General features: G+C 45.0%; 1 protein-coding gene across 3 annotated transcripts; it reads right to left on the bottom strand.

Moving 5' to 3' along the window:
• Nucleotides 1-573: 573 nt before the first annotated feature.
• brpf3a (bromodomain and PHD finger containing, 3a) lies at nt 574-22981 on the bottom strand. Of its 3 annotated transcripts, none has more exons than XM_079510874.1 (13): nt 22645-22981; nt 18174-19677; nt 17126-17282; nt 16884-17015; nt 16323-16451; nt 10225-10537; nt 8468-8821; nt 7483-8046; nt 5699-5765; nt 5501-5589; nt 5118-5212; nt 3791-3945; nt 574-3199 (listed from the first exon to the last, which is right to left on the bottom strand). In XM_079510874.1, exons 2-13 carry the CDS (start codon nt 19655-19657, stop codon nt 3016-3018), a joined length of 3723 nt encoding a protein of 1240 aa, XP_079367000.1. In that variant the 5' UTR covers nt 19658-19677; nt 22645-22981; the 3' UTR covers nt 574-3015. The 3 variants fall into 3 exon arrangements, with proteins under 3 accessions (XP_079367000.1, XP_079367002.1, XP_079367001.1); XM_079510876.1 differs by having other exon boundaries at nt 5501-5583; XM_079510875.1 differs by having other exon boundaries at nt 18174-19669.
• Nucleotides 22982-23542: the final 561 nt, after the last annotated feature.

Here is a 23542-nt window from a genome sequence, read left to right as displayed (position 1 = left end):
ATCCTAGCTCTAATGGGATCATAAACCCAACTCACATGATCAACAGTGTTGCTGTCTTTATTGCTTGTGGACACAAATTCCATTAGTCTCGTGAGGTCATCTGGTAAGCTGATGCCCGTCGTACGACTGTGTCGAGTGGTTGAAAATTGCAGATCTTCAGGATCACGCCGCCTCGCAGATCAGTTACTTTCAGCATGGCACACTGCGACTAAATAAACTGATCTCATGTGCAAATAAGTTTACTCCAGATGAAGATGGTCATGCGATGCTTTAAGAGTAATGCCTGATTAATACTTGGGACTTGCATCATGTCTCACACAGAAAATAGCGCATTTACCGCAGACAATGGATGGAAACATTGAGTGTTGTGTAAAATTGGAATAAAGACAATTGCCCCATCTTAGTTACATGAGTATGCCATCACTTCAATCTTTGGAGAAAATATGTATAGTATTATGAAATAAACCCAAGGTTGCACAAATCTATTTTGCTTGTCATTTGCGTTCAGGTGTGTCAATTTGATAAAGTGGGGCTACAAGAAATCACAGTATAGTAAAATCACATACAAGTAGGTCCTTTCAAACTGTATTTATTCCTGGGTGAGGGAATATTGTCTCAGACAGATTATAGATCTTTCAGTACAATTCATAATGACAAGATCAAAAACCTTCCGTGCCACCAAAGAAAAACAGTCTTGTAGGCTAGTGCCAACTCACTCATGCCTACATCAAGGGTTTTGTGCCAACTGACTGCTAGGGAACATGTTCTGACATTTCTTTAAGTACCGTCACTATTACAAAGAGCTACTGAGCATCTCACATAAATCTTCTCAATATTTACTTTTTTCTTTTCTTTTTTTAAATAACACTCTTTCCATCTGTCACACAATATAAATTAAGATCTAATAATTTGATTTGTTTGCATTCCTTAAATTACTTCATGTAAGCTAATATAAACATACATTTACATATGTACAAAACTATACACATGCACATGTACTCAGCTGAATTTGTATATATATATATATTATATACATAAGGGTTTTTTTGCCATACATATGGCTTTTCAAGAGTCCGAGTAATCAATTCTACAAGTCCTTTCAAACAAACCAATTGTGCTTTTCAAGTCATTACTGGTTGGATCGCAGACATTTACAAGTTATTCAAAAAGTGATTACAGTGGCCTCTTTCATGACTAGAAATTAGCATCCCCTTGGTAGTGACTTCACATCTTTACCGCATTCACCCAAATAGCTGCACCAAGTACTCCAACATTCTAATATAATACAAAAAAAGCTTCACAATATGGAAAAATAAAGGGTTTCAAAGTCTCACTCAAAGCAAATCATAACTGAAGGAACATTTCTATAAAAGTTTAGTTTTAACTTGAATCTACGCACATACAATTAATTTACCATAAATTCTTTGAAATGTCCCCAGTTATGTAAACTGAAATCAATTTCAGCATTTGTGATTACATTTTAAGATACCATGTCTTTAAATGAAGTGCACAAATCGTATTCCAGCAGCAATACACAGCAGGAGTCGTATAGTATACCATGACACAGAGAATAGTACTGCCGTAGCAGACAACCCGCAGCACTCCAGGTTCAAACAAAATCCTTCTAGGTGCAAGGCTCGAAGATAGAAGTAGAGATGAAGAAAATGCCAGCACTCATTGTATGTCCTTTTACATGATTTTATTTACCTAAATAAAATCATGTAAAAGGACATACAATGAGTGCTGGCATTTTCTTCATCTCTACCATGACACAGAACTACTTTTCCAAATGACGTTTGTCCTGGCTGTAATAATTGAATAAGCCGTTTTTTTTTACAGACAAAGCATAATAACTTATCAATTAATCATATTTATCAGACAAACAAGTTACTTGACAGAGCAACTAAGAGGAAGACATGAATTGGGGGGGCGTGTATCTAGTCCACTTCTGTAGTTATTTTAGTTTGACTTTCTGTGTATTTGGCACAATTACATGTTATATAAATAATTTTGAACAAAACTAGGGATATTTCATGATGAATGACGTTTTTCTTTAAACAATTTTCTTAAAAACAGGTTTGAGACATGGCTGTTGCTGAGACTTAACGACTCTGTAAGAAATCAGTGATATTTCAGATGGCATTTACAATCTGAATAAGCTTTGTATCAAGCTAGTCCCTTTGAGAATAAAATATTTACATTTTGTCACTTTGAAGTCCTGACTCACTTTGGCCTAAAACAAAACACATAGCAAAAAGTGGTTGTGTAAAACAAATACAAATTAAATCACATGATCCAATGAATAATATAATCTTTCAAAAATCTCTTCAAGCAGTTTCTTCCGATAAAAACATTTGACTCTTTCATAACCCAAACAACACTGACTTCAAACTCGTCAAACTCCAATCGAGGCCCGACGGCTCAAATGGAAACCATAGACCATATTCACACGGCGGCCATGTTGGGTTTTTTGCATTGAAAACCCAGGGTAGCAAGTTGCCACCCTCATAGACATAAAAAGGTAGACGCCTCTTCCGGCTCTGGGGCGCGTGTCAAAATTGAAGGCACAATTTTCCAGAGATTCGTCGCGAAGCATAGTGGAAGCTTGTCAAGCTTCCGCGTGCGCAACATAAATCCCGGAAAAGACGCGCTGTGATTGGCCAGTTGTCACTTGAGTGACAGCGAGAGACATGGAGGCATGAGTGACGTCACTTGGGCAGCGACGCAGCGTGCCTTCAGCAAATGCCTTCAGCGCTTCCTGCTTGACTTCCTGCCTTCATTGGAGACACGTCGCTCCAATGAACTGCAGCGGCCAATGAGGCATCTATTTTTCTTAAATATCTATGGCCAACCTGCCATTGACTTAATGGCAAGATGGCCGCCGTGTGAATATGATCTACTCTATAACGCTACTCTCTCACCTATTCTGGAGCTTCATCTTTGAACAGGCTTTTTTTTAAATCCATCAAGCCAGGCAACCTGTGAAGGATGATTACATTTTCAAAATAAAACTATTCATATAAAATTGGACGGGGTGAAGTTTACGTTCCCTCTCACGTGGTTTAAGTGGACCATGGCCCGGTCGTACGCCGTGTGCACAGACTTGCGCACGCTGGGTTTCTTGCCCTCCATTAAGCGCAGTTTGTCTACAGTGTCATCCATCCCCATTGGCAGTAACTTGTCCCGAGGGAGCCACTGCCTGAAAAGCAAGACAAATCTATTCATAATTCCACAAATCTCTGAGTGTGTATCTGTTTATGTGAGTATATCTGTTCTTCGCTTATATGGAGAGAACCATCAAAACAACCAGCTGCACTTTCAGTGTTAGCAGGGTTCGATTTCCTTTGGGGAGATTGGGGTGATACCCCCCGTTTTTGATATCCTGCCTCTTATTTTTTATCTCCGGTGGGGACATGTTTTATCCCTGCACCATTTCTGGTCAGATTGAATTAAATATAATTACAATACACTTTTGTGAGATTTAGACTTATATGTGTGATGATACATCACAAATTAACAATTTAATTAAAAGATATTATGTTATGTTAAAAAAATATACTGAATATCACATTTTCTTTTGGAAATAGCAGATCTACAAGATCACGCATCGCAACACATTGTGAGCTTGTAGATCGCCTTTTTTTTAGCCACAATGTGTGTGTGTGTGTGTGTGTGTGTGTGTGTGCGTGCGTGCGCTCATGTGGCCTAGTTGCTTCGTTTGGGCTTGTTTTCATAGAACTGGTTGCTTGTTTCTCTCACACAATCTGGCAACACTAACTCCGGATCTTACCAAGTCCTTTTGGTATCAAAGAAGAGCACCAGGAAGAGGTCCTCGCCCTCCTCAACACGTCGTCGCTCGCCCAGTTTGAGCACCTCCACGGGGGGCACTGGAATGGGGATGCCGTTGTGAAGGAGACCCTCCTGGGGCATGCCTGGATCAACGACCTGTAAGGAAACAGCATTGTTTTAGTGTGAAGGAGACCCTCCTGGGGCATGCCTGGATCAACGATCTGGAAGGAAACAGCATTGTTTTAGTGCTCAAATTACGTTAGATAACACAAGAGTGAGACAGCGCCAGTGGGACGTGGTTTGTTCTCAGCTCCTATCGTTTACGGCACAAGTTGAAAATATGGTAAAGAAAAAAACACGTTTGTTTTTCCTTTCTTCATAACAAGCAGTGATTTGCTTTTGAGGCTAGGAGTTACAGTACATTACTGTCTATAATGGACAAAGTTTATGCATGCTGAAGAAGCTAGATTATTTACCATTTTGTCCCCGTGTGTGGTTACTCATGCCAAGTAGCCCAATTTATACTTGACTGTGTCGCGCGTCAATAATAGCCTATATATAAGCTCGTTTCCTCTATCTTTGCAGCTTCACTCTGTCTGCTTTGCCTCTAAACAGCCATCAAACCAGATCCACTGGATGGCTACATTCTCAAAGAATCCAGCATACTTGGAATGGTTTAATTAAATAACTTAATTATTTAGATACCTTAATTTCACTTGGTGAATTAAAATCTCTGATACAGAGCCTACTCACTGTATGATTTTAGGTGTGAAATACTGCAATTTGTATTGTTGCTGCTGTCTTGGCCAGGTCTCTTAACAGATCTTGCATCTCAACGGGACTTCATGGTCAAATAAAACAAAAAGAGGGAAGAGCTACAGGGTGGCGATCTGGTGCAGCACGTGAACCACACAAGGGCCAGTCCACATGGAAGCAAGAGATCCTAAAGACTGACTTCTTAGTTACCCGAGTTTAGTTTAGTTTGGTAATCTTCATTCAATAAAACGTGGCTATACGTTTCGCCAAAGAACTGCATCATCTTCCCTTCTCAGAACCGGTTATGGTGGCATGTACTAGAAATGTTTAAAAGTAGACTGCCGTTTCCGTTTAGGATCTCTTGTGACGTACAGTATGTGGCGTAAGTAACCTCAGTCTCACTGCAAGATGGATAACAGAGAATATGGGTTTGTTTGACTGAACACCAGCTAGTCAGCCCGATACATGAATTCATCACATTAACTGATGCACTGAAGTGCCACTCCGTAATTCTCCACTTGCAGCCGACAGCAGACTACACCCCACTGGCACAGCATCAAATGTATTCTCACCATTGCTGGGTACGACGGGTATCCACGGCATTTGGCCCAAACCAGGTCTAGAGGTGAGAGCTCTCTCTCATTATCCAAAGTCAGAAGTGTAGTTCCTGTGCACAAGAAGAGAATGTGTATGTATTTATTTATCCGTTTGCCCCCTGCATCTTGTTGTGACAAAGCAATTAGCAAACCACGAAAATCTGAACTCATCATTTTGTCTAGTAAAGAGCTGGTAGATCTGCTATTTTTGCCACGCAACTAATCTGATGGGATACATCTTAATTTACGCCTCCCCTGAATACTGGTCTGCCTTCTGCGAAAGGCGTGGCAGAGACTATGTTTTCGACCATGTCCGACCATTTGGAAGAAGTGTTTATTGTGATAATGATAATACACACCAGAGGCAGGCATGTCTCCATTCTCACTGGTGGGGACTTTAGCCAGGGCTGGTTTACCTCGACTGCGTTTGGGTGGAGACACACTAGAGCTGATGACAGAATGGGCTCAATTTAAAATATTTGATTCAACGTATACATTAAATTCCAAACGACATGAATTACTTATGCATAACTGACCTATACTGTTGGAATACTCACTTTAGTTTTTCATCATCGGTGTGGTCTGCAGAGATCTCTTGGTGCTTTCCCAGTCCATTAGTTAAGCCTAAAAAAATAAATAATACACTTACATTAGATTACTAACCAGAAAAAGGATTTCTTCTTAAAGGGCCACTTCACCCCTTTTGCAACCAAGAAACACTTTCCTGGGGTTTTTATGTGGTTAATATGTGTTTTTAGATGTTTTAGTATTTCACAGTGTCTGTGATGCCACTGACACTGGGGTCTCACTTCCTTCCTGGACTACATGTTGTCTCAGTAAGACAGCCCCCCCCCCCCCCTCTCCACAAGGTGGGAAATAAATAGATGCCTCATTGGCCGCTGCAGTTCATTTGAGCCCCTCCTCGAAAGAGGGAGTCGTGAGTCTGATGATTGGCCTACCGAACCTCCCCTTCTCTGTGACGCACGCTTAGGAAAGCTTTGCCCCCTCGAGAACAGACGCCCCAGAGCCGGAAGAGGCGTCTACCTTTATATGTCTATGGGGTGAGTGCACCAAAGCATTATGGTAATTGTAGTAATCCAGCAATCCAGTCAAACACACTATTATTTTGTGCAAATTTTAAATTGTGCTACTGTTATCTACTACAAATATACTAATAACATTGAGTGACTGGAGTTTCTTCCAGCTGTGAAAAGTCCCTTTAAGATTTCCATAAATATTAAGATAGTGGAAGAAAAATAACTTCTTGTACTGTAATTGTACAATTTAAAGGAATACACCCAAACACAAACAATACCACTTTATCAAAACTTTACTAAATATCTTTCAGAATGATTCATAGCATACAAAAATCTTTTCTGGTGCACCTGCACTGGAGGACGTTCATGGAGAACTTCAGTGTTTTGAGTGCTTCCCGTTTATATACTGTTGTGGCCTATAGTAAATCAGCATTGGACAGGACAAAGAATGAAAGAAAGGGCCCCTAGTTCCGATGGGAACCCTAAATTCTAATTTCAGTGTGTGCGCGTTTGTGTTGTAGGTAGAGGAGCATTCATGGTGCACAATGTGTATTGTGTACGTTTGTGCACATGTGAGTGAAAACATGTCTGAACAGTAGATTGTGTGTAAAGTGAGAGAACTAGTGTGTGTGTGTGTGTGTGTGTGTATATATATGCTAGGCTAGGGCTTTCACTTTTCAACTGCTATTTGACTAGTTGCCTAGTTTACTAGTCGACTAGATGTTTAACTACCTATTATGTAAAAAATAAAAAATAAAAAAATAAACTTAAATTGGTTTTTTTAACAAATTAACTGCTCGTGACGGAACGTTCTGCCAATTATAATCCAACCGGCAACCGCTTTTGGCGAACGCTACGTCAGATACGCTTTATTATTGATATCAAACCGGATCGGATCGCTGATTTCTTTCTAACTATAATAAAGCATTCTAGCTGATCTTGAGGCCTACAAAGAAATAAAAATAAAAAAAACCTTTTTTGCTTCAACTAGTACCAACAAGGTCAACTAGTGGATTTACTAGTCGACTAGTTGCTTAAAGCCCTAATATAATATATGCGTATGTATACTTTAGTGTATGTGCATTTGGTCGCTGTCAGGTGGAAACCTTGTATGACACACACACACACACACACACACACACACACACACACACACACACACACACACACACACACACACACACACACACACACACACACACACACACACACACACACACACACACACACACACACACACACACACACACACACACACACACACACACACACACACACACTGTCGTCTTAAGGATTTGTCTTACCTTCCTGGTTGGGTAGTGGAAGGGGTTTTTCTGCCTCCCAGCAGTCTGAGCTGGGGCCTCTGGACCTCAGCTGGTGGGAGGAAGGTGACGGAGGGGTCGCGGCGGGGGATGGAATTAACGTGGAAATGGTGGTGATGCTAGAATTTGGACTGGCCGGGTTGCTGTCCAGACCGTTGCTTTTACCCTCAGAGGTTTTCCCGTTCTGCTCCGCTGGGCTCTTTCTTTTCGCCAGCCTCGCGCCATTCTTGGCTTTCTTGAAGAGAACGGACGTGCGGCGCCCGACTCCGGCCAAGGGCGGGGCCGGCGGAGTACCCAGAGGCGTGACCTCGTGAACGGCCTCTATTTGTGACGACGGCGTCTCGCCAACCTCGGCTTCCTCCTCGCCCTGGCTTTTGCTCCCGCCGCGCGCCGACCTCTGGCGCTTGTAGGAGCGGCCAGGTGATCTACGCCCGCCAGTCACCATGCCCAGGACCGGGGGTTCGAGTGGGGCGTCTCCTGGCAACGGTGATGACACCGGGCATGTGAGCTCCAACACTGGCGGAGAGTCATCTGGATCTGAGAGCACTGAGGGAGATCAATCATAGTAATAATATTGGTGATGTTGAGCAGAAACCTTGTATCTCCATATTTCTATGTTTTTTTTCCCATAAATAAATCCGCTACTTCGTGCAAGAGTGCCACACAAAAGTAGCAGAAGTAGACAATCTACAAGCGCCACCGAGTGGCGCGCTACGAGCTTGTAGGTCTGCCATTTTTGAAAAATCAAAGAACGACTGACATAGAAACATAGCTTTTTCAGAAAACTGTCAGGATGTAGAAGACATTTTTAGAATCTGATCTCAGGTCAAAATGGGTTAACACAGTAACTACATTGGATCCATTGGAACACAGGTTATTTTTACCATTTCCTGAAAAGTAAGTTTCCACCCGACAATATGTTATGTTACCGTTCAGAATATTGTTCTAACTTGATGTGTTCCGTTACCTGTCCCAGGTGGTGTCACTGACGTTAGAGGTCCATTATCCACCATGTCTTTCTTTCCCTTTTTCCTCTCCTTTTCCACCACTTCCTTCTTCTCCCCCTTCCCTCCATCCTCCTCGTCCTCCTCGTCGTCCGTGTCGTTACCGTTGACGGAATGGGAGTTATGGTGGTGCTGCTGCTGCTGGTGGTCAACCTTCTGCCGGAGCGTGTTGATCTCTCTGCGCAGCAGCCGGATGCGTTTGGTCCGGCCGCCGCTGGAACGCATGGGCGTCACCATGTCCAGTTTATCCAGCAAGACCTTAAGCTGCTCGTCTGTGGTCAGGTGGAGTCTGTTCTCTGGGTCCAGGGTGGAGTCGACTGCAGAGAAAGGCATTTGAAAATGTTGAAAAAAGTAGAGGAAGAGAGTAGAAGGGAGGGAATGAGATGCTTACTCAATACTGCAGATAAATACTGCTTGATGATGATCAGTGGTGGACAAAGTGCTGGACTAATTTGTACTTCAGTTAAAGTACTGGAGCACTTGCTTTTAATGTGTGTATAATATATTTATTTTTAATACTTTAATACTTCCTTTTTAATGCCCAGAAACTTTTCAAAATAAAGGCGCTAAAGTGCCCTGCAGATGAGGGAGATTTTCCTCTGAAAAGCCCTGCCTTCCATTTCCCCCCATAACAGGGAGGTGAAATGTTACATTACTACTACTACGCTAATAAGTCTGATCTCTCTTTAGAAGCGTTAATATTCCAAAACGAGATGCATGCTGAAGTCAGAAATTCAGAGATAATAGCATAGATTTGTTGGGCGTAAACAAGGAAGTGAATGGCTGCACGCGTCGCGCACACAAAACAGCTCCGGGACGGACGAGCAAGGCGTTGCCTAGCAACGGCCGCTGTCAAAAAAAAAAGATTTTTAGCAACCACGTTTTATGACCTCAAGACGTGTCCACACGTCCTGTGCCTCCCTGCGGGTGTAATTATGAAGACGTGTGGACACATCCTGGGCACAATAAGTGTTTCTATGCATTGCATTATTAAAATGTAGACATTTTCGTTCAACGTTCAAGGATTTTCATTAAATAGGACTTATGTGGCTAATTCATAATGTATTCTTGACAAAATATAGTGGAGTCAAGGTACAATGTATGTTTTCTAAATGTAGAGTAAAAGCCATCCAAAAGCATTCAAAAAATGCAAATACTCAAGTAAATGTACTTTGTTAACCCATTTTTGGCGGGAACCCCTTTTGGTGTTAGCATTATGTTATAAATGGTAAATGGTGCATTTATATAGCGCCTTTATCCAAGGCGCTTTACATAGATTGTGCATTACATTCACCCTTTCATACACCGATTGCGGCGGAAGCCATGCAAGGTACCAACCAGCACATCGGGAGCAATTTGGGGTTCAGTGTCTTGCCCAAGGACACTTCGACATGTAGACAGGAGGAGCCGGGATTAGAACCGCCGACCCATGGATCATTGGACGACCTGCTCTACCTCCTGAGCCACAGTCGCCCCGTTATGCTTTAGCTATTGAAAAATAGCAGATCTACAAGCTCATAGCTCATAGCTCATAGCTCATAGCCTACGAGCTTGTAGGTCTGCTATTTTTTTTAAATCGAAGAACCACCGACATAGAAACATAGGCTTTTTCAGAAAACTGTCAGGATGTAGAAGACATTTTTAGAATCTGATCTCAGGTCAAAATGGGTTAATGTGCACCACTGATGCTGATGAACAAACTCTGAGCCCTCAAACTCACCGTCGTCCCAGGTGCACTGGTAGAAGTTGTGTTTGTTCGGAGCCTCTGGGAGGTGCATGCCAGTGTGTGGGTCCAGGCCAATGCTCTGTGCCTGCCTGTGGGCGTGGCGGAGAATGGCCCCGCCTACTTCATGCAGGTCCAGGGCCGCCGTGTGAAACATTGTGTCCTTAGAGTTGTATTTCAGACAGTTGGAGACCATTAGGTCAAAGTCCTTCTCCAGGTCTGCTATGGAGCAGTAGGCGTGAGCTTCCAGTTTGGCACGCATGGTGGCCAGGTCCATAGGCTGGGACACAAACTCCATGTAATCCGGGACCTTAAAGAAGAAATGGTTACATAAGAATGAGCAAATGCAGAACAAAACACCCGTCTGTACTGTGTACAGTATCTTGTTGATACCAGCCGAAGATAAAATAAGACATAACCTTTATTGATCCCCAGAGGGAAATTCAGGTGTCACAGCAGTGAAAATGTGAATAGATATAGAGCACCGAAGTCTGACGTCAATATCGGTAGAGGGCACAAATCCACAGGTTCATGTACTTTTTATTTGCATTTTAATCCCCATGGGGGGGGGGTTTAGATCGCCTCATATAAGGACTGTGTTTGAGAAATAAACAAATCATCCTGGCCGCTTCACTCATATGGATATGAAGAATCAACTGACTGAGAGAAAACGCTATTGTTACTGCTACTGAATTAGTTACATTTTCGCTAGAAGCAGACTATCATAATATGAGTGACTGACTGTCGCAAACGATACAGAAACACCTCCCTGACAATAACGCTGAGACAGCTTGTTTATTTTTGGACCACAGCGCTTATATGAAACGATTTTAAGATGACCCCCATGTTATTCTCCATAGAGAAATTACTTCCGTGAACCAGGGGAATCGAGGGGACGAGCGAGTGACGTCAGGACTTCGGCGCCACCCCATTCGACTGGTATCATGTATTGAATCGGCGAAATCATCCGTTATCAGCACGTTTGAATGGTGCCAAAATGTCCATACTGGCATCCTCACCACATAGCCTGGTCAAGGTTTCCCCCTGGTGGACGTGTCCTTTCCAACTATTGTCGGTGCATGGAACTAGGAGCTACTAATATATAATATTCTCTGCCTATCAGGACGTAACTCGGACGGCGCTGAGTCGGGTCTGGTGGCCTTCGCAACGCTCGGCACGGCGACTCACTCGGCTAACGCGTCGCTCGGCGGTGCCTCACGTAGCTCATGGCCACCAGACACGGCGCGCCTCCGTCAGGACTTCAGTTATCCATTTCCCCCCCCCCCCCACCGCCACCCCCCCCCCCCTTTTCCCCTCACTGTATATGTTTCTTTTCCCTTTTTACCTCCATTATGATGAATTCCTGTACTGTTCTTTGTCTATATAGAAGTGTCTATTTGTACGTCTCTTAATGTTTTGATGATTTGAACATGGTGGACCCTGTTGTAAACAAGTGTAATGCTTAATTGGGTCGTCCACTTACAGTTAACAGCCTTTGTATTGAGTTTGTGCTTGAAATGTACTGTAATTCTGCAAACTGTTAATAAAAATTTCAATCAATCAATCAATCATTGTGGTGACACGGTCTCTCGCGGCTGTGTTCTGCCGATCGGACTATTAATGTCAGGCATGCAAACAGGCCCAAGGTGAAAAAGGTGACAGTGTGCGGGGCACGGCGCTGTGCCGCGGGCGAAGTGTTTATCGGTACTAAACCCACTTTGGGGGGGGGGGGCACCTTCACTTAATGCAGCCCGCAGGTTAATATCAACTGGTGGCCTGGGGGTCGCCAGTTGGCCCCCAGCCTACAGTTGAGGGATGTTTATACCATCCCTCTACACTGGGGGCGCTGTTTATACCATCCCTCTACACTGGGGGCGCTGTTTATACCATCCCTCTACACTGGGGGTGCTGTTTATACCATCCCTCCCCACTGGGGATGCTGTTTATACCAGTCAGTCTGTCATACCATCCCTCCCCACTGGGGGCGCTGTTTATACCATCCCTCTACACTGGGGGTGCTGTTTATACCATCCCTCCCCACTGGGGATGCTGTTTATACCAGTCAGTCTGTCATACCATCCCTCCCCACTGGGGACGCTGTTTATACCAGTCTCTCTGTCATACCATCCCTCCCCACTGGGAGCACTGTTTATACCAGTCAGTCTGTCATACCATCCCTCCCCACTGGGGGCGCTGTTTATACCAGTCTCTCTGTCATACCATCCCTCCCCACTGGGGGTGCTGTTTATACCAGTCAGTCTGTCATACCATCCCTCCCCACTGGGGGCGCTGTTTATACCATCCCTCTACACTGGGGGTGCTGTTTATACCATCCCTCCCCACTGGGGACGCTGTTTATACCAGTCTCTCTGTCATAGCATCCCTCCCCACTGGGGGCACTGTTTATACCAGTCAGTCTGTCATACCATCCCTCCCCACTGGGGACGCTGTTTATACCAGTCTCTCTGTCATACCATCCCTCCCCACTGGGGATGCTGTTTATACCAGTCAGTCTGTCATACCATCCCTCCCCACTGGGGACGCTGTTTATACCAGTCTCTCTGTCATACCATCCCTCCCCACTGGGAGCACTGTTTATACCATCCCTCTACACTGGGGGTGCTGTTTATACCATCCCTCCCCACTGGGGATGCTGTTTATACCAGTCAGTCTGTCATACCATCCCTCCCCACTGGGGACGCTGTTTATACCAGTCTCTCTGTCATACCATCCCTCCCCACTGGGAGCACTGTTTATACCAGTCAGTCTGTCATACCATCCCTCCCCACTGGGGGCGCTGTTTATACCAGTCTCTCTGTCATACCATCCCTCCCCACTGGGGGTGCTGTTTATACCAGTCAGTCTGTCATACCATCCCTCCCCACTGGGGGCGCTGTTTATACCATCCCTCTACACTGGGGGTGCTGTTTATACCATCCCTCCCCACTGGGGACGCTGTTTATACCAGTCTCTCTGTCATAGCATCCCTCCCCACTGGGGGCACTGTTTATACCAGTCAGTCTGTCATACCATCCCTCCCCACTGGGGACGCTGTTTATACCAGTCCCTCTGTCATACCATCCCTCCCCACTGGGGATGCTGTTTATACCAGTCAGTCTGTCATACCATCCCTCCCCACTGGGGACGCTGTTTATACCAGTCTCTCTGTCATACCATCCCTCCCCACTGGGAGCACTGTTTATACCAGTCAGTCTGTCATACCATCCCTCCCCACTGGGGGCGCTGTTTATACCAGTCTCTGTCATACCATCCCTCCCCACTGGGGGTGCTGTTTATACCAGTCAGTCTGTCATACCATCCATCCCCACTGGGGGCGCTGTTTATACCATCCCTCTACACTGGGGGTGCTGTTTATACCATGGCCACATGTGGCCCCCACCTGTGGCCCCCACCACATTAGGCCACATGTGGCCCCCACCTTCACCTAATGCGGCCCCCAGGTTAATATCAACTGGCGGCCTGAGGGCCACATGTGGCCCCCACCTTCACCTAATGCGGCCCGCAGGTTAATATCAACTGGCAGCCTGATCTTAAAAAAAAAAAAAAAAAAATGCCCTGCTCTCAGTATGTAGAAAGATGTTCAAATGAATTACTTCCTGTACTGTACTAGCCCTCCTCCCCGGCCTGTGTGTGTCTGTGTGTTAGGCTGTGCAACAGTGACACTTGGTGGTGAACAAACACTATAACGCTATGTTCGTGCTCGGACACAGCCAGGGACACAGGGACACAGCCAGGGACACAGCTAGGGACAGACCCAGGGACAGACCCAGTGACACAGGGACACAGCCAGGGACAGACCCAGTGACACAGGGACACAGCCAGGGATAGACCCAGTGACACAGGGACAGACCCAGTGTCACAGGGACACAGCCAGGGACACAGGGACACAGCCAGGGACACAGGGACAGACCCAGTGACACAGGGACAGACCCAGTGACACAGGGACAGACCCAGTGACACAGGGACAGACCCAGTGACACAGGGACAGACCCAGTGACACAGGGACACAGACAGGGACACAGGGACAGACCCAGTGACACAGGGACACAGCCAGGGACACAGGGACAGACCCAGTGACACAGCCAGGGACACAGGGACAGACCCAGTGACACAGCCATGGACACAGGGACAGACCCAGTGACACAGGGACACAGCCAGGGACACAGGGACAGACCCAGTGACACAGTGACACAGCCAGGGACACAGGGACAGACCCAGTAACACAGGGACACAGCCAGGGACACAGGGACACAGCCAGGGACACAGGGACACAGCCACACACACATACTGTAGCTGTCTATAGAGTGGTTGCACCACTCAAAAATTATTTACTAAATCAGTACAAATCTATAGTCAGTATTGAGCAAGATGTTAACATTAATTTCCTGATAGTCATAGAAGAACAATTCATTTACTCCAACAGTTTGAGGAGTGCTAGCCTCTCCTATATTCAGCTATAGTGTAGATTTGTCCTAAATGCCATTGACAATGAATGGAGAATAATTGTCATATATCGGCTATTTTTGTCCTACACATTCATTGTCACAAAAATGACAATGAATGGATGATGTATGATGATACTGTAAGAGTGCCGCTCACTTCACACAGGTGTGATTTTTAAAAACAGGTCCAACACTCCCATCTCAAAATCCCTTATAGTTACACTCTTCACATGTCAAATAGAAATTATATTCACTGGCAAAATAATAAATTATAATAAAAATAGTTTTGGAACAGGGTCAGTTTACTTCATTATTTTAGCCTTGGTCAATTTAAGACATGTAGATAAGAGTAACTAACATCCTCTCCTTATTCAACAGTTGAGCTGCATGTTTTCTTTTTTAATATATCTATTTAGTAGGCTATATATAAGCCCTGGGGGGGGGGTGTAGGACTACAAGTTGTATGTATCAAGCGTTTTATTTATTTACTCGCACGCACGCACGCATGCACACACACGTGCACGTGCTTTATTCATTTACTCGCATGCATGTATGCACACACGCGAGCGCACACACACACACAGCGAGAGAAACTGACGCCGGCGTGTCCACACCACAGACAGTATAACGCAAGGTGCTAACGTTGCTAATGCTAACTAGTGGCAGCTGCACTTGCAGCTAAACTATGGGATTGACTGGCGAGTCCCGCCGAGTCCCGCGTCCACACAAACAGGTTTTTTTTCGCGGAGCGGCCAGCGGTGGCGCACATCATGATCATGATGTGCGCCCAGATACAAGCAGAATATCGTTCAGAATCATTACAGTTCGTGTCTCGTGAGTCCGTCAGAGAATGCTCCGGGCAGTGGGCTCGGGCTCCACCCCCACCCACAGACCCCCTCACCCCCCCCAAACATTTTTTTAACGGATTTGCATGAATCACACAGGTGCCTTATTTGGAATAAAAACGGCTATTTTCGCCGAAAAGCTACACGTTTGCATGTCTGTAATGTGGCTAGCGTGACCTTGAATTAATGTTTTATTAAGCTCCCAACATCGTACTTTATCCCATTCTGAGCACTAAAAACACTAATGACCGCGTGCGCACGTGACCGAGGATCGGGGATGTAGGCCGTTTCTACCATGGGAGTCCAGCCGCGGAAGCGAAAATAAGGTAAAAATATTATTTTTAAAGCTGGATTGATGCTCTTTAATCAAATCTCAAAATCTCGAAGTTGGCATATATGGATTAAATAGCTATTCACGAGATATCGAGATTGGCATAGATTGTGTCAAGTACATTTTGAAGACAATACTTTTGAATTCCGGACTTGGCAATGGCGTAATTCTATATTGCAGTATTGATACTTTAAACACATCTTGATGATGTCATCAAGATGCGTTTCACCATGTTAATGATTTGTTTCATACTTACAGTTCTAGGAAACACAGAATGGGGGGACTTTTTATTATTTCCACACAGCAGCTCTAAGGTATATTAATGACATAGTAAAATGTTGAAAATTAGTGGAATGCCCCTTTAAGTAAACATTTGAGTACTTTTTCCACCACTGATGTCCATCGACACCGAGTATATGGATGAATATACCACAATGAATATAGGACTATAAGAACCTCCGCTAGATTGACCGGCTGAGAGAAGATCTGCACTGTATCCTTCTCCTGCAGTTGGTCCAGCGTGGTGCGGAGCAGCACTAGAGCAGGGGTCAACTTGAGCTCTAGAGCAGCCTCCTGAATCTTCATCTGAAGAGGCAGAAGGAAGCGATACGTATAGAAAAAAGAAAAATAGAAAACTCAACATTAGTTCGAATATAATATAATAATAATAATAATAACAAAGACTACTGAACACAATCATAAAAAAACAAAAGTCTTAACCACCGTTTGTGTGGTTTCAAACTTAGCTTAACTAATGCGATGCCAAACTTAGCCAAAAATGGCAAAACACTGTATTGCTCTGCCCTCTTTTCAGCACAGGACACCGTCGTACGACTAAAAATAAAACAGGTTCTGTATAGAGGCAAAAAGAAAGCACTGGAGCAACTCAGACAATCGTAGCCTTTTCTTAGAAGAGAATAGAACAGCGTGTAAGGCAGGAACGACGACATTTCGATGTTAGTTACATCAGGTCATGTAATGGTTCTGTATAGGCTTCATCATGCAAATCAAAATCACCTGTTCTCTCTTTAGCCTCTCTCTCTTACGGATGAGTTCCACTAGGAGTCTGGCTCTTTCCAGGTCTTGCCTCAACTTCTGCCAATAGCGTAGTTCCTCCCGTGCCGCGCACAGCTTCTCATCGGGCTCTTTCTGAACATCGACAAAATAAAGATGCAAGCACTTAAGTCTGATTGCATAATTCAACTTGTAAATCTATCAATCGGTCAAGTTTTTATTGAGAAGGAAAAGTTCCTCTGTACCGGTTCAGTAGTCTTGTGAGTTTGCAGGTGTGAGTGAAGTCGTCGTATTAGTGGCATGCCATTCCGCGACTGTCGTTTCAGTAACCAGTAGTTATGAAGCCTCTGCATGAATTGAGTCTTCCTCTGTACTGCGACCCCTGTGCAGATCTTATTGAGCCTGTGGAGACATTGTTTACAGGTGACTTGACTCAAGGTGCAGCTCTGCCTTTGCACCACTGAGACAAAAACAGTCCTTTTCATGATTGGCTGGCCTCTAAGCCAATAAAAAAGCTAGGGCGTGTGTCCAACAGCAACAGCACCTGGCTGTGCCTTTGCGCTGCTGAGGCAAAATAGTGTGTGTGTGTGTGTGTGTGTGTGTGTGTGTGTGTGTGTGTGTGTGTGTGTGTGTGTGTGTGTGTGTGTGTGTGTGTGTGTGTGTGCGTGTGTGTGTGGCAGCCACCTGTAACTGACATTTAATTTCTTGTTTTTAACCAGAGGCAATCAATATCATAACAAGACTGTTATGACAGATAGTGACAACGCTGATCATTTGCATTCTTCAGTATTCTTGAAGTAACATAAATGTAGAAATTAAAACCAATAGTCTATAGATGATTGAATGAACCGTTTCCTGTATAGACTCCAGGAGGAGCACCAATCACCTCTGTGTATCTAGGCTCTATGCACAGCAGCCATATTGGAAATAAATTGGGCCCCTAAGGCCCTTCCTTACTTCCTTCACAGATGTTACCCATACCCAATGATACTAATTAAGGCTCTGTTCCATTTAATTTAGCACAGTGGTTCTCAAACTCTTTAATGTCAAGCATCCCATAACTCTGAGTGTACAAATGGAAGTTACTGTACACCCCCGTAAGGGGCCATTTGGAACTCCCTCAAGGAACGCTGAGGGTCCTTGGACCACACTTTGAGACCCACTGTAGCAGAGTGTTTCACATTGCACAATATCTACACCCTGACTCAAGGAAGAGGCCCAATTTATTTCCAATATGGCTGCTGTGCATAGCGCCTATTGTTACAAGGGGATGAAAGAGTGTGACTGTCTTACCTGTGAGAGGGGATCTGAGGCACCAGCAGTACAGGCACAGCAGAGCGACGGGATGACCCTCCCTTCTTAGCCTTCTTCTTCTGGCCCTTGGTGGCCTTCTTATTCTGCGGCGCAGGGGGGCTTTGGGTATAGGACCTTTGACCACGGTTACCCCTGCCCCCCACCAGCCTCCCTTCAACCCCCTCATCTCCGGACCCGTCCCGCCGAGACCCGACTGGAGAGTGGTGCTCACAGAAGGCCGTCTTCTTCACAGAGAAGGTCGTTCCGTTGACCCCCGTCTCCCGGACGGGGTCTATCTTCATGAACAGTCCAGCCTTCTGGGCACAGGTGACGTGAAACGCCCTGTAGCAGTTGGCCTTGTGGCACTGGATGGAGGCCCCCCTGCCTTTCTGCTTGCACAGATAACAGGTGAGCTTCCAACGAGCCGTGGGGATGTTCTTAACCCCCTCGACGGGCTCGAGGAATACAGTGTTGGCGAAGCAAACCTCCGGGATCCAAATGGCACAGACGACGTGGGCCCAGCGTCCGTCGCTCGTCTGCTTGAAGGCACCTCCCCGGTTGGGACAGAGCACACAGTCCACGGGACGAGAAGGGGACTGCAGACAGCAGCGGCACAGCCACTGGCCCTCGGGGACGTAGGGCACGCCGTAGCACTCCTGGTGGACGGCCAGGTTGCAGATGTCGCAGAACAGGATGACGTTGCTGTTCAGACACTCGTCGTCCAGGCAGACGCAGCAGAAGGCGTCCTCGTCGATGGCGCTCTGGGACAGGGCCTGGCTCCGGGACTCCAGGATGGACTCCCTCTCCAGGCGGTCGATCAGCAGCTCGAACGTGTCCGCAGAGACGGAGGCGTAGCCGTCCGACACCCTCTTCTGGTTGACCATGTCCAACCACGCCAGGTCCTCCTCGTCCATGTCATACTCGGCCTCCGCCTCCTGCTCCTCCCCCGACCTCTCTATGTAGCGGTAGTAGGCCGTCGGGAGAGGCGGCGCTTCCGAAGGGCAGACAGAGCTCAGCACGCGGAATGTGGGCTCGGGCAGGGGACTTTGGTGGGAGGGGTGCTGTTGGTGCGTCTGGGAGCCGGATCGATGGCTCTGGTGCGACGCATTTTTGCCGTTCCGCCGCCCTTTGAGATTGGGCGGCTTCCTCCCCGGCCTGGCTTTGCTCTGGGTCTGCTCGCTGTTCTCCTTGTTGCTGTTGCACTCAACAATGTCCTGGGCCATCATCTCGTCCTCTGTGATGACCGGCAGAGGATCCGTGATGTTGATCCTGTGCAGCCTTCCGTCTAGGTCCACTTCCACTATCTTCTGGGCCTGAGCGTACGTCAAAGTCTCCCTGGACGGAGACAGCTGTAGTCTATAAGGGGAAGGGGGCCTCAGCCCTCCCGAGGACCCCCTGCCCCTTCCCCTCCCTCTGCCACGGCCCCTGCCCATGTCGAGTCGGCTAACACCAGTCTCGCATCCCCGCCTCCTCGCTTTCCTCATGGAGGTTTAACACTGCCTCCCTGCAATTAAAAGAAAAGTAAAACAACAACAAAACACACATGTAGGCGGAGTAATGATGCAAGTTATAGCCATTATGCAGACAGCACCTTACAGCATATTAAAAATGCTATTGCATTCATGGTATTCAGCCAGGTCGGCTGCTGCTAGTATTATTATTATTGTGTTATTTTGTTATTCTATGTTGATGCAGTCCCCCAGACTTGTTTCCTTGTATCCTTTTAGCCTTAATGTCTGACTGTACCACGTGCTCTTTACATTTCTGACTAATAACGTCAGAAATGCTGATGACATCAGCAGCGCGTCTTCATTGCCATGACTACCTGGGGGCCGCATCTGAACAAAACACTGTATGCAGAACGCTGCATACAAGTCTTACCTTGACTTGGATTGGATACTTCCTTTCCTTCATTCACCTATTTCGTATGTATTGTATTCACTTGTCTCTTCTCTCCACACTCTCTCTTAGGCAATAATTGATTAACGAGATCTGATCTCTCTCTCTCTCTCTCTCTCTCTCTCTCTCTCTTTTTTTTCCCCACCATCATTAATTATTTTTATTTTATTATTTATTTTTCTCTCATTTTTGGCTAGGGAAACGTGGTTAACTTGTCTATACATGTATTTCTCATTAACACATTGTACTTTGTGATCTATGCTAATGGTTTTGTGACTCTTAAACATCAAGTATCATGATGGACAGTGTGAGCCTTAAACATAAAATGGATCTACTTAGGCCATGGGTTGAACAACATAAACCTAATATAATCACATTATCAGAAACCTGGCTCAATAACAAGATATCTAACAATGAAATAAAATGAACAAATTGTCTCATCAAGAAGACAGCAGCACTGGCTGCAGTTCATCTTTAAATGCATTCACTTCAATTATCCACAGTATTTGAAACATCTTCTGATACCATACACCTCTTCACATCAACTTAGACATTGCTCACAGGTTTACTTTAATATACCTACATCAGTTGGCAAAAAATAATTTATGTTTAAAGCTCCTTGTGACTGGAACAACCTACCTATCCATATTCGTTCTATAACATCTTTTCAATTGTTTAAAACTGTGCTAGTGTCCTCTCATCTTGAGTCTACCTGTTCATGTTTTCACTAATTATCATTGTAACAGATCCATGATGCTATGATCCATGTGTGATGTCCACGTTATGTGTACTGTTGTTTTGTTTTGTTTTTTCTTGTTTTGTTTTGTTTGTTTTGTCTGGTTGAATTGTCTGTAAAAAAAGTGTCTTTATGTAAGTGTATTTTGTGAACCCCCTTGAAAACGAGATGGTTCATCTCAAGGGATTGTTCCTAATAAAGAAATTTCAGACAATAAAGTATTAAATCAATCAAAAGTACATTACAGGTGTTTCTTTCAAAACCGCAAGTGCTATCCAGGGTAAAATGTTTATATTAAAATGACAGCCAAACAAGCAGGTGTTGTAACCTGCCGTTTTGTAACCTGCCGTCATGATTTGTCACGACTCGAGTTGGCTTTGTCCGCGGCGTAAACGTCTTTAAATAAATACTTTCTGAAATGTCTATGAGGAAAATGAACGGAGAATCATTTCCTGGGCCATGGTAGGGGGCGGGGGACTGCGACGCTCTATAGGTCATGGAAATATCTATCTACTATAAGCTGGATGGCAGTGGTACAATATTGAAATGAAATTGTACATCTTTAAATGTTCTGATGAATTGGAAATGGAGGACTGCTTTTTCTGGTTTTATCCTCTTAGCAGATTTTGCATTGATCTGTACTTTCCTTGAACTGTAGTACTGTACCCATTCTACAACTGTTAATAACATTTTCAATCAATCAATCTACTGTTCAAATCAGAAGTACAAGCTTAGAAAATATGTATGAGGTTAACTAAGTGAACAACAAGCATCAATAACTAAAAATGTACCTAAAATAAGGACTTTAAAAGTCCAGAACCATTCCAATTAAGCTACTCAGTGACCCAAAAAAATCAGAAAAGTAAAAGTACTGGCTGTGATATGGACCTTGCAGTACTGTTACTGTTTATAAATATACCATCAAAACAGCTACTATCCTACTACCAACATCACATTTAGGCTGTATTTTTCGTGATCAAATATATGTTTAACATAACAATATTAGGCTATAGCTGAAATGATTACATTTAATTAACAAGGTGCTGCTGGTTTATACTATTCATAATAATAACACTGTAAGTAATGTGAACTGTTAATCTGTCTGTACATTGTATTTTTACAATCCCCCTGACCAATAGGATCAGTCGTGTGACACAAAGTCAGCAAAGTAATATTCGTTAAAATAATCCAGTTCATATGCTACAAAAAAAAACAGATCTGCTGCAACGCGCTGTTAGCTAGCTTGTAAATCTGTTCTTTTTTTGGGTATGCAACACCGTCGCACTACGGGCTATAAAGCGGGCTCAACGTGCACGTATCGTCCCTCCCCCGAGCAGTGCCTCCATTGGTCCGATCGGGGGTCGGTCACAGTGCCACCGCGCCTTCCAACCAATCGCGTGGCAGCATCCTCTATTTAGGCTCCGCCCTTGTTGCTGCACGTAGTTCGGTTGCAGAGCGCTAAATACCAACCCGAGCCTCTAACATCTGTCAGCCATTTTGCCCGTAACAACAACACAGGCAACACTTGTGTTGTTGCAAGTTGACCAGCAGCAGCCCAAATATACAAACATGTAACAGTAGCAGCCGCTTTGCAGGTGCACGCACGGTGTCAAACCGCACGCACTCATTATTCGCACATACAGACATCATGACACTGCAGTTTGTTTTTTGCAACGGTTGAACGTTGCTTCATATAGACCAGAGACACACAGCTTCCCTCTCTCTCTCTCTCTGCTGTGCTGATGTGATAATAACGTTTCACTCGGTCGGACATTTCTCCCACAGTTTAAGCACATTACGAAACAGGCACAACCTCAGAATATAAAAGTCGCTTACCTTGCGAAATGCTGTTAATGTGCGGTCGCGCGTGTCAAGAGAAAACTGCCGTTATAAAAGCCAAGCCAAATGTCAGGCTAGTGACACAATACTAGTGGCAGGCAGCAGGCAGACATGCTAGCTGCTGCTTCTCCACCACGGCTAGCTGTTAGCCTCCTCAGCTAGCCGGTGATGTGAGGGGCGACAGCGTCATCTCCACTACTTCACTCCTCCATCTGAACGCCGTCGCGAGCCACGCTCAAAGCCGCGCGTTTGACGCTTTTCAACGTTTTCCCACACTCCGCAAAATAAGTCACAAAAAAAATCCCCCCAAGATATCAAGTTTAAATGTGCCTTGGAAAATATAAGGCTAAATATTCAGTCAAGATGGCTTGAAAAATAACGCCCCTTCAGAAAAAACGAGCGCAGCCAATTGTAGGCCATCGTTTGAGCTCGCGCACAACGCGCTCCGGCCCGCCATTGGTCAGCGCTGACCACCGCAGCCACCGAGCTGTGGCTGGTGGTCAGTCGAGGACACAGCGCGGAGGAAAACATCGTGGCGCTCAGTTTGCGCGCCTTATCTTCATTATCGACAGACCCCAGAATACTGTGACACCTGTTACACATGCACTGTTTACATTCTGACATGTGCACCTGTTACACGCACCCATGACCTATGTATGCTGTGGCATATTTCTAAATGCTAGCTGTTACATGCACTGTACATTTACATGATGACGTGTTTACACCTATGCACTGTAGTGTTTACATTATTACGTGATTACACACACCTGTTATGCACTGTTTAGTGTTTCCATTATTACAAGTTACATGCTTGTTATCATGCATTATTACATTTTTACGCACGTGTTACAAGTAAACAGTTTACACAATATGACATGTTTACACACTTTACAAT

The sequence above is a fragment of the Electrona antarctica genome (genome assembly GCF_951216825.1).
Source record: "Electrona antarctica genome assembly, chromosome: 9".
NCBI classification, from domain to species: domain Eukaryota; kingdom Metazoa; phylum Chordata; class Actinopteri; order Myctophiformes; family Myctophidae; genus Electrona; species Electrona antarctica.
This window is presented reverse-complemented; position numbering and strand designations above follow the sequence as displayed.

Coding starts and splice junctions, on each gene's coding strand:
- brpf3a (XM_079510874.1), bottom strand. CDS start 19,657: ATGAGGAAAGCGAGGAGGCGGGGATGCGAGACTGGTGTTAGCCGACTC. Junction 8,047..8,467: donor AGTGACACCACCTGGGACAG/GTAACGGAACAC, acceptor GATCTCCCTCAG/TGCTCTCAGATCCAGATGAC. Junction 5,766..7,482: donor TCCACTACCCAACCAGGAAG/GTAAGACAAATC, acceptor TTATTTTTTTAG/GCTTAACTAATGGACTGGGA.